At 38.7% G+C, this 12,999-nt stretch overlaps 1 protein-coding gene across 1 annotated transcript in view; it reads left to right on the top strand.

Moving 5' to 3' along the window:
• LOC121874850 (RYamide receptor-like) overlaps positions 1-8,998 on the top strand; it is a 76,341-nt gene extending 67,343 nt beyond the window's left edge. Inside the window, exon 3 of the mRNA XM_042379137.1 lies at positions 8,217-8,998. Coding sequence (XP_042235071.1) covers positions 8,217-8,621 — 405 coding nt within the window. The 3' untranslated portion in view covers positions 8,622-8,998. The remainder of the gene's footprint in view (positions 1-8,216) is intronic.
• Positions 8,999-12,999: the final 4,001 nt, after the last annotated feature.

Raw genomic sequence — 12,999 nt, forward strand, 5'->3', positions numbered from 1 at the left:
GGCAGTCAACTTCATAGGAGTGACGGACACACTGTACTGTATGTCTAAATTCATGATATTCGGTAAGATGAGAGTTAAACAGATAAAAATTGATCATGTTTGTGAGTGGTGTGTGTGTGTGTGTGTGTGTGTGTGTGTGTGTGTGTGTGTGTGTGTGTGTGTGTGTGTGTTTTATGGGTTAATGTGCCTTAAAATGGATCCACACCTTCACCACCAATACCATCATCATAACCTCCTCTCTCTCTCTCTCTCTCTCTGTCTCTCCAAAGGTTGAGAGTTAGTCATTTTCCCTCGTCAGTAACTCTAATTCACCACCTCAGCAACCAGCCACTTCCCTCGCCATCTCTTCACCACCCTCACACCACCCATGTCTTTGATCTAACTTTGTCATCATTTTTATTCTTGACATCATCCGCGGGGACTCCTTCTGTCTCGACCATGAGTACAAGTTTTATTAAACATGTCATATATTTTTTATATATTTTTTTTCTCATGTCCTTCATATCTCTTGTTTGTTTACCGGAAAGTTTAAGATGTTGACTTCTTTTTTCTTTTGTGCATTTTATGACGTTTTGTCGAGTTTCTTGGTGTAGATCTTGTGTATAATATATAAATCTTTCCCCTCGCTTTTTGGGGTCATCTCCATGTCACTTATAATGGATAGGGGTTTATACCACTTATTACCACATGCTTTATTCTTGGGTATTATTTATTTTATCATTCTTTCTATCCTGCTTTATTACACCTACGAGTATCTCACATTGGTTAACTCTCCCCATATCGGTGTCCCTGCTGACTGAGTCCTACAATATAAGTGATTCACCCGACCAGCGTATCTTGGCTGCAACTCGTCCCGATAACAAACACAAGGATATTATCAACCACGTGCAGTATATTCTATTATTTTCTGGTTTTACTTCGATTTACCGGGATGATTAATTCTCACACATGACTAATTTATGATTGGATGAGGGCGCTTCCCTGGTTGTGTTCTCTCTTTACTAAGAACTGTCCCGTGTTATTGTAGTATGTAATTACTCTCGTTGTGCTCGAACACCTTCACTCTCATCCACTGACGCCCACACGCACAGCCGGGGAGAGTGAACGAAATTTATTCGGATTTTTCCTTGGCATTAGATTCTCCTTCTTTACACACACACACACACACAGACGCACGCACACCCCCCTCCACACACACACACACACACACACACACCCGTGCGTTCGTACAATAAATTGCAGTGTGTTTTCCTGGAACAAATTTGAGCTACAAAATCGATATGACAAAATATCGGAATCCACATAGTATCCTAATTTAGAATTGCCCCTGGAATACGCCTTGCAATTAACTGTATATATAAACAGAAAAACAAAAGATAAGAAAATAAACGTGAAATCTCTAGAAGACGAAATGTATTTCAGTCTTGGAACCGTGTGTAGAAATGTTTCCGATACACCTATTCCAGAGGTCATCGTGGCGGGTCGGTGTCCAGAATATGTTTCTAAACAAAATGAAAGGTATAATAATGTTGCGTGAGAATAATTTGGTGGAGTTTAGTATTTTTGTTTCGGAGAGACGAGATTAATCCGTGTAAAATGAAATAAATGAAAAAAAAAAGATTAATTCGCACGAGAGAAAAGTTAATTCGATAAAAATTGGCTAAGATTGAATAATGCCGGTACAAAAATAAAATAGAAAATATTAGAATTAAAAAAAATAAATGGCATTATTCAACGATTAATATCTCCGAGTTAAATTAAAAATACCTAACGTGATATTGGTCTGCATGTATGTCTAAAATAATAATAAGATGAGGCAAAAAAAAAATCACAATCAATAAAGGAACTACGAGGGTAATTTAAGTCGCATACCACATATAACCTAGTCGCTGGGGAAGATGGCAGGGTCGGTTACTAAATCAACTGAAGTATAGAGAAGAGAGGACTCATTCCACACTGAGCAAATAACAGTTTGGTACGCTCTCTCTCTCTCTCTCTCTCTCTCTCTCTCTCTCTCTCTCTCTCTCTCTCTCTCTCAACTACTGGGATGGTTAAAAGAAAGCGACCGCAACATAGCCAGTGAAAGACCTAAGAATTCGACCTTACAGATATCAAGACACAAAACAAAAAAGACCTTAGGCATTAGCGTAGGCCGTAGAGTATAAGGAAAAAAAAAAACTAAGTTAACGAAAATAAATATGAAAACAGAATAAAAGAAACGTAGATACTGGAATAAACGTTAGAACTTTATCTTTTGAACTTGTGAGTGAACTGAAAAAGAAAAAAAAATAACGATTATAAAGACTAGTAGACGGTTTACAGCATTCTGAAGTGAGATGGGAACTATTGGTAGTGTTATTCTCGTTATGAAAAGATTGTAACCCAAACAACACACTCCACAAACAACACACACCATAAACAACACACACCACAAACAACACACTCCACAAACAACACACTCCACAAACAACACATACCATAAACAACACACACCACAAACAACACACTCCACAAACAACACACTCCACAAACAACACATACCATAAACAACACACTCCACAAACAACACACACAAACAACACACAAACAACACACACCACAAACAACACACCACAAACAAACACACCACAAACACACACACCACAAACAACACACCCATAAACAACACACAACAAACAACACACACCACAAACAACACACACCACAAACAACACACACCACAAACAATACACACCACAAAACAACACACCCACAAACAACACACTCCACAAAACAACACACACACCTTTAACAACACACACCACAAACAACACACACCACAAACAACACACACCACAAACAACACACTCACAAAACAACACACACACCACAAACAACACACACACCACAAACAACACACCACAAACAACACACTCCACAAACAACACACTCCACAAACAACACACACACCAACAACACACACCACAAACAACACACACCACAAACAACACACTCCACAAACACACACACACAAACAACACACACCACAAACAACACACACACAAACAACACACTCACAAACAACACACTCCACAAACAACACACCCACAAACAACACACACCACAAACAACACACAAACAACACACTCACAAACAACACACAACAACACACAACAAACAACACACTCCACAAAACAACACACACAAAACAACACACACCACAAACAACACACCCACAAACAACACACTCCACAAACAACACACTCACCACAAACAACACACACCACAAACAACACACACCACAAACAACACACACCACAAAACAACACACTCATAAACAACACACCACACACAACACAAACAACACACACCACAAACAATACACACCACAAACAACACACTCCACAAACAACACACACCAAAACAACACACACACCAACAACACACACCACAAACAACACACACCACAAACACACACCACAAACAACACACTCCACAAACAACACACACACACCACAAAACAACACACTCCACAAACAACACACTCCACAAACAACACACACACACAAACACACACACACCTTTAACAACACACACCACAAACAACACACTCACAAACACACACTCACAAACAACACACACCACAAACAACACACACCACAAACAACACACACCACAACACACTCCACAAACAACACACTCACACACCACAAACAACACACACCACACAACACAACAACACACACCCACAAACAACACACACTCCACAAACAACACACTCCACAAACAACACACTCACAAACAACACACTCCACAAACAACACACCCACAAGCAACACACACACCACAAACACACACACACACAAACACACACACACACCACAAACACACACACGCCACAAAACAACACACAGAGCATAAACTACATACACCACAAACAACACACACACCACAAACAACACACACACGCCACAAACAACACACAGAGCATAAACTACACACACCACAAACAAACACACACGCCACAAACAACACACACACCACAGACAACACACACAGCATGAACTACATACACCACAAACAACACACACACGCCACAAACAACACACACAGCATAAACTACACACACCACAAACAACACACACACCACAAGCAACACACACACACACCACAAGCAACACACACACACGCCACAAACAACACACACGCCACAAACAACACACACACGCCACAAACAACACACACGCCACAAACAACACACACACGCCACAAACAACACACACCACAGACAACACACCATGTGCCAAAGTTCCAATTAATAAGCAGAAAACCTATATTTAGAGTTAATATCATAGACATACACAAACAGTAAATATTATAACACAAAATATGATAACTTGTATGTGATGCAGCCTTTTGATAAACTGGTACATCAGCTTCTATTTTTTTTCTCGAGCGTTAGGCAATATATCCACACTCAATATACAAATGTGTAATGAAACTGCATTGAGCTGAATCTGCGTTTTTAGCCGTGTAATGAACTTGAGCCAGGCAAGTATTTACTGACAGTGGTGAATGAAGTTTACATTGAGTCATATATTTAGTAGTAATTTTTGTTTTCATTCAGTGGATTAGTAGTCATTCATTCATTCATTCATTCATAAATTACTTCCAGATATCATATTTTATAAATATTCTTAGATCTCTATATATTATCAATTACCTTCAAGTATCGCTATATATAATAACTATCAAGTTATTTCTTATTATAACCACTCAGAAATTATTACTCACATGATGAAGTCAATATCCGTCCATCGTAATTATATCGACCAATTAATAGTGTTTAGTTATTATTATAGTTGTTTAATCGAAGTAATGTCGGAGCTTCGCGTCTGAGAACAATTTAGCGTAACATTAAGAAAATATATGATACTTCTTGTCCCTTACGATTTATCACTTGTTATTTTTATTTTTATTTAGGTAATACTGTTCGTCGTATCTGAATGTGTGCACCAGTCACTTCAGTTGATTTTAACTTCATGCATGTAAAAATGAATGTGTGTGAATTATCACATAGAGGAAATAATAGATAAGTCAATAAATGAATACAATATATGGATTGATAACTTCGGTATTAATAAAGTGAAAAAGAAAATGAGACTGAAATGTTCTTTAGTAATATTGGTAATTTTGTAGTTGCTGTGTGTGTGTGTGTGTGTGTGTGTGTGTGTGTGTGTGTGTGTGTGTGTGTGTGTGTGTGTGTGTGTGTGTGATTTGCTTAGGACAGTTAATCGAAGGGTTTTCCAATTAGCTTATTTGAAAACAATTTGACTTGAAAATACATTGTGAATGAATACGAGACACAAAGAAGTCGACCACTTCCAAAGATTTTATTCAATTGAACCTTTCAGATATTCATGTATGCATTAATCCCTTACTGTAACAACACATAGTTAATAAACAATAAATAACATTTCATTGCTCACGTTGGTATATTAACACAGTATATACATCAACATTAGTTTCAATGCATAACTTAACCACAAGGTATAGCATTAAAAGTGGATCATACAAAATAAAAAAAATAATCCACAACGTTCGCGCCACTGCCACCTGACGGATAAATTCAACTCAAAGGATTTTAGTTCGTTCAGAGGATGTCACTCATAACCACAACAATACTGCAGGAAATATGAATTACCTAAGTTAATCTTACTTTATGGGAGTTTCGAATTGGAACTAAAAATATAATAAAAAGTACAGCAAATCATTCTTTGAGTTTCATCTCATATTTATTACTAACAAGACTTTATCTACACGTTGATACAGAACTTGGAAACCTTGACATACTTTAGGTAGGCATAACTAGTCCTTATTTAATGTTAATACACAAAATGGCATATAGCCAGATGAAGTATCCCTAATTGCTTCAGGCTTATCACCGAATCGAAAGTCAATCTTAAAATTTTATAGAATTTGAAAAGTCGTGATTTTAATGAGACGGTGCAATCAACGCCATCACCGTACAAATAGCTCTCAGCGTCAAAAAGATTTATTACCTTTGGAACTATCTAATTCACAAGACCTAATTTTCTGACTAAACGATTTTATCTTTATGGGAAAAGTACTCAGTTATCTTGAAGGTACTGATGATATCAATAAGGATGATTTATATCCAATAACATGTATATTATCAAGTAAATCTTCACTAAACATGGGATGAAGGCATAAAACATTTAATAGACGTAACCCAATGATTATTTTCTCCGAGACTCGATTTATTTTGTATGTAATCAGATTCATGACACCCAGATCTTGCTATAACACAGACAAGGTGTAAAATATATGAAAGTCGTCACTCATTGGGTGATACAAGATGAACATTACCAATCCGTAGTGCACATCAGTCTTTACGTCTATGTAATATCAAAGGCAAGGAACGCATTACCTCATATATCTGTCATATATAATGTGTCAAATGTAATACTTTTAAATTTTTTTTTCGACAACACAAGCCTCGAGTCTATCTTCCACTACAGTGTAATTGGAAATATTTGGCATTTTTTTCTATCAAGATCATCACATAACAACACCAACAGTTCATAAACGATACTAATAAAAAGATTCAACTCAGGACTATCACATAAATCATATATAACTTAGCCTTAAATACCAACCATCTTCCTTAAAGGGTAAATACACTCCCTTCATTTCAAAACAGTGATTATTTTTTTAGTCTTTTGTGATATTTTTGTTTTATCTGTAATAATTACCCTATAAATTCACTTATAAAAATGAATTCTACATCAGCTAGTTCCCCTTGATGATACTGAGTGTGAACATCTATCACAGGGGGAAGATCGTCATACCCGAGATTCAGTAGTGGGAGAAGGGGTGTAAAATGCATTCCCATGAGGTCAATAGCAAGGGAATGTGGGCACCTGGCGCAGCGCAGTTTCCTTTCTGCAACAGTGGGTGGAGAGAATTTTGGTACAGCTTGGTAAACACAGTGGTTGGTTAATATGGATGTGTTGCGTATATTCATTGGTACACCGGTGAAGGATTAGGGTTGTCAATGCATACACAAACATTATCTGCCTTGAGAGAGAGAGAATGGATACATCTAGCACGTGACTAGATATAAATATACAGTTAAGGTTTTATAGACAAGGTGTTGGGTGTGTTATGCTTTCCTGAAACCATTTATGAGACAAAATCACGAAACATTGCTAAATTTTCGTTACTGAAGCATCCAGTGTTTTCAGTACCACTCAGAACTGGCATCATTGTTGTGTTTGGCTACTTCAGAACACTATGTAAATATTTCCCATCTAGCTATTCTACCAAGGCTTCTATAATACATGATGTGTTAATTTTTTAAGTACATATGGCCTACACACACACACACACACACACACACACACACACATTGAAGTTTAATAATTCTGACATTTTTGAAGTGCCTGTGTAATGTAAACTAATAAATACCATTAATGCCTCGCAATATTCAACAACTCCAGGGTCATTTGACACACGCTTAGTATTCATTGGTTTCTCTCTCCCCCATTCCCCTATCTCCTCCTCCCACGCCTGTTCCTTTTATAACCTTTCACCTTCCATCCCCGCCACACACACTCATCCCTCTTGGGTGTAGAGGAAATTAATATTATCATCGGTATCGTAGGGTAGGTGAAGCATTCGTGGTTGTGCAAGATCGCTGCTGGGATGGTGAAAATATTTTTCGTTATTGCATCTGGTGAAAGATCTAGAAAATCCGGTCATAATGTTACAGATTATCCGTACACTGTGCGTTAATCCTCTCTAAGGTACTCGAGTGTTGTGTAGTGCACAGTAATATTTTCAATTATTCCAACTATTCATTGGAATGATGATTAAAAAAAAATAATAATAAAAAATTTCAGTGAAACTATGAAGATATTTTTCTTGCATCAAAGGTATCGTCTCCTATATACCTTGATATATTATCCTCGTGAACAAAAATTATTGGGAACCAAATTATATCAAATCTTCTACAGGTTAAAGTTTAATACGGTCCAGCCCTTTGATAATTCCAAAGGAAATAATATATACAGATGTAATATCTGCATATGATATATATATATATATATATATATATATATATATATATATATATATATATATATATATATATATATATATATATATGTGTGTGTACATTTCATGATTAATTACTTCCTCCTACACCTCCACAGGTTGTGCGTGAGGTGCGAAAAATCGACGGGTGGCCGTACATGATCTACCTGTGGGCGTTATTCCACTGGTTGGCCATGTCTTCCACTTGCTACAACCCCGTCATCCTCTGCTGGATGAACACTAAATTCCGCTCTGGCTTCTGCAACGTCGCCTACAAGCTACCGTGTCTCCGCCGGTGCGTGGACGACTGGTACTTTACCCAGGAGCCTGAGCTGGTGAGGGTCAATACCTACACCAACTACTCCAGGAGCGCCAGTAGTCGTCTGGTGACCATCTCCATGAAGGACGACACCATCATATTCAAAAGCAGAAACATAAATGGACAGAAGGGGCCTCCCGCCGCATACAACTGTCGCAAGTTCCTCCAGATGCTTGAAGAGACGAGTAGTGAATCGCCCTTATGAGGTGAGGAGATAGAGCTGCAAACGCTCTATAAATGGACGACGAGGGAGAGAAGCGATAACTGGAGGAACAGCAGACTCGAGATTGGGAGGACTGGTGGTGGAAGCAACAGCTGGTTGGAGAGAAGAAGTGATCATTTTAGGGACGGCAGACTTGATAACTGGAGAGACGGCAGAAGTGATAACTGGAGAGACGGCAGAAGTGATAACTGGAGAGATGACAGAAGTGATAACTGGAGAGACGGCAGAAGTGATAACTGGAGAGACGGCAGAAGTGATAACTGGAGAGACGGCAGAAGTGATAACTGGAGAGACGGCAGAAGTGATAACTGGAGAGACGGCAGAAGTGATAACTGGAGAGACGGCAGAAGCGATAACTGGAGAGAAGCGGCTGGAGAAGTGATAACTGGAGAGACTGGAGAGACGGCAGAAGTGATAACTGGAGAGACGGCAGAAGTGATAACTGGAGAGACGGCAGAAGTGATAACTGGAGAGACGGCAGAAGTGATAACTGGAGAGACGGCAGAAGTGATAACTGGATAGATGGCAGAAGCGATAACTGGAGAGACGGAAGAAATAATGTAAGAGCTGACGGAAGTAGTGGATGGGAGAATGTAAGAATAACCATCACTACAGTGGACGATGACACAAGTAAATGATCCCTTGGACCCAGTGAACGAAGGTTATAAACCAATAGTGAACTGGGAAGTACCACGAACCTAGTACAATCCTGAACGATCTCATCATCCAAGAGGGAACTTTCTAAGACCTCAAATGATCTTCCTCTGAGTGTAAAAGACAGTGATTCAAAATGTCATTGACAATAGGAAATATCTAGTGATGAATCTTGAAGGTAAGGCTAAGAAACTCAAGCCAAACTAAACCAACATTATGTAAAATATTATCATGATGTACCAACGAGATCTTATGGTAACAGAACTTCATTGTCAAAAGGAAATATTTGTTTTGATAATATATAGAATTTTCAAGCATGATCAGCAATAACAATAATGTAATGGTATGGTCGTGTGTGTGTGTGTGTGTGTGTGTGTGTGTGTGTGTGTGTGTGTGTGTGGAGGTTCTGGTCGCTATATAAGATCTCACTGAGACTTGATCCATCGTACAGAAAAGTCACCTAATGGGATTGGTATTTGCCAGATCATGCTAAGAGAGAGAGAGAGAGAGAGAGAGACCTTATTTAATCGTGCTGAGTTATAACAAACTTCAATCACGGAAAAATTATCTGGATTAATCTTGGCTAATTAACCCTTTCATCTATGCTTCACCTGTGACACGTGCACTAATGCGACACTATAATCACACACATAGGTAGACGTTGGGAGGGGGGGGGGGCTTTTACACGCTTGAATAGAGGACCAAGCTAATAACAACAATGGGGGGATTACGTACAACAATAATAATAAGAGTTGCAACAAAATAGTAGGAGAAACTGAAGAAAAAATAATAATAAAACAATTTTTTTTTTAAGAATGGGAACACCAACAACAACATTAATAAAAGGAGTAGAAATAATAACAGCAACAACTAAACAGATACAAGAAATCACTAGTAACTTCACAACAACGACAACAACAGCATTAATTTATTCATAACAAAAACAGTAATGTTCACGCAACTGTCAATATATTTTTTAATTCACACACACACACACACACACACACATACATACGTACGGTCAAAAGTTGCTGAGAGAGTAAGAACCAGACTGAGGATTTTCCAGGAAGACTCTTACCTAACCTAACTTAATCGAGTTGACGGTAGATTGAAATGATTAAAAAATTAAGCTCGAATTAATAAACTCCCAGGACTTCATTCGGGATATTCCGGGGGTCAATTACGTTTAATTTGAGGGTTTTGGCTCAAGCCCTACTTAATCGTCTTCTGTGGGTTAATTCTATTGGGAAATATTTGTTCTCGAAATTATTATTATTATTTTTTTGTTTTTGTTAATTTTTGTCTTTTAATTATATTTATTTTTTTATTATTATCAATATCATTATTATTATTATTATTAAAATTATTTTATTATTATTATTATTATTATTATTATTATTATTATTATTATTATTATTATTATTATTATTATTAGTAGTAGTAGTAGTAGTAGTAGTAGTAGTAGTAGTAGTAGTAGTAGTAGTAGTAGTAGTAGTAGTAGTAGTAGTAGTAGTAGTAGTACAGGGGTACAATAGTAGTTGTGTAGTACCAATAGCAGTAGTGGCCTCGTTGATCTTCTATACATCATTATTAGTAATACTACTACTTTGCTGTTACTCGGATTCGAGTATGACTATCATCCAGCTATGTATGATACAATGATATGAGTTATTACTGATATCACCATCATTGGTGAGTTCTGAAGGACTAAAGAGGCCGATAAGGGACCGGCAGAGTCGCTAACAGATGTTGCACATATGGAGGGCTATAACGAGTGTAGGAGGAATGGTGGTCGCATCTTCCGGCGTTGGCGCTTGTCTGCCTCGTGTACAGTCGGGCTAACTCGAAAGTATTGACACTTTCTCGTGCGGTGATCCTCCAAGCGTTACGATGTGCAGTGATTGTCTCCCAGGTGAGGGGGTCGTTTTGGCACATCTTCAGGTTTGCCTCAAGACTATCCTTATACCTTTTCAGTTGCCCGCCGGCGTTACGTTTACTATTCGTTAAGCGACTGTAAGGTAGCTGCTTTGGCAGTCTACTGTCCTCCATGCGGATAAAATGGCCTGTCCAGCGTAGTTGTTCATGGATAATGGTAGCCTCGATGCTCCTACAGTTGGTGTCAGCAAGAATACTGGCTTTTGTTCTCTTGTCTTCCCAGCGAACTCGGAGGGTGAAAAGTTGACTACATTGGTGAAAGTTTTCAAGTGCCTTGAGGTGCCTCCTGTATGTGACCCTTGTCTCACTGCTATATAGCAGGGTGGGGAGGGCCACTGATCGATATACGCGTAACTTTGTAGATAATTTCAGTTCACGGTTTCGGAGTCTGCCAAAGGCTTGAGATGCACATTTGATCGGATGCTGAATCTCTTCATCGATGTTCGCAGCGGTGGCCAGGTGGGAGCCGAGGAAGCGAAAGTGGGTAACATATAGAGAGGGTAGTACCGTTAAGCTGGATGGGATGGTGGAGGTGTGTCTGAACCAGGGGCAGGTTGAAAGAGAATCCGAGTCTTATGTACTTCCACCTCAAGGCCGAAGTGTGCATACACATCTGCATAGGTGTTCAGGATCTCCTGTAGGTCGCGTTCAGTATGAGCAAAGAGAGTGAGGTCGTCTGCATACTGAAGTTCAGTAATGGAAGCTGCCGATACCTTTGTTCTTGCCTGGAGTCATTTTATGTTGAAAAGACCCTTCATTCGGTACTCGATGTCCACCCCGCCTGCTAAATTGGCACTGGCACGACTAAGGAAGGCAGCCAAGAAAATGGAAAGAAGAGTTTGTGCCAGTACACACCCTTGTTTAACCCTCATTTGATGGTGAAGAACTGCCGTTCATGCAATCGTGGAGTTGCCTCACAATGGCGATGAATTTTGGGGGGCAGCCAAAACAGCTGAGAGTCCACCAAAGGGCTTCCCTGTTGACCAAGTTTTAGGCCATGTACAGGTCACAAAGCTGTTCTCTGCACTTTTACTGTATCTGGCGGGCAGCAAAGTTCATGTCAGTGGTGCCACGTAATGGTCTAAAACTACATTGAGATTCTGGGAGGAAGTTTCCGCATCAAGAGGAAGTCTGTTTACGAGGACTCGGGCAATAATCTCTCTCTCTTTTTTTGTTTATCTTTCTCTCCTTTTCTCTCTTTCTCTTTCTCTCATTCCTTTTCTATTTCTCTCTTTTTCTCGTTCTCGTGGAATGATGAGTCTTAAAAACCATGAAAATGACAGGTAATTTGGATTAAGATTATTGAAACCATAACTTAACGTGATTCCGGATACCAGGTTACCGAACTTTCTAAAAATGAGGGACCTTAGAGGATATTAACCGGATCAGACGCCGGGAGTAATTACAAGCATTTATTAAAGACTAATACAGGACTACCCCGCTGTAAAGACCAGATGGTACAGTAAAACCTCTATTTAACGGACTACATGGAGAGGAAAATCCGTTATTTAGAGGGTTTATTTGTTGTGAGTCCGTTATATGGAGGTTTCACTGTATTTACCGTAACGCCTTATGAATGTAAAATAATCTTAATGTTTTATAAATGTTATGAAAATCTAGACAGTTTTATCCACTTGTCAAACATCAGAGAGAATAATCCACTAATAAAACAGCTTCTCCTACGAGTGGTCTAAGATAGTGGAGAATAAATTGATAGACATGTAAACATATTACTAAGACATAAGTACAGAAGCAAATAAAACATTATTAA

Source organism: Homarus americanus, unplaced genomic scaffold (assembly GCF_018991925.1).
Source record: "Homarus americanus isolate GMGI-L3 unplaced genomic scaffold, GMGI_Hamer_2.0 scaffold56009, whole genome shotgun sequence".
Lineage (NCBI taxonomy): Eukaryota > Metazoa > Arthropoda > Malacostraca > Decapoda > Nephropidae > Homarus > Homarus americanus.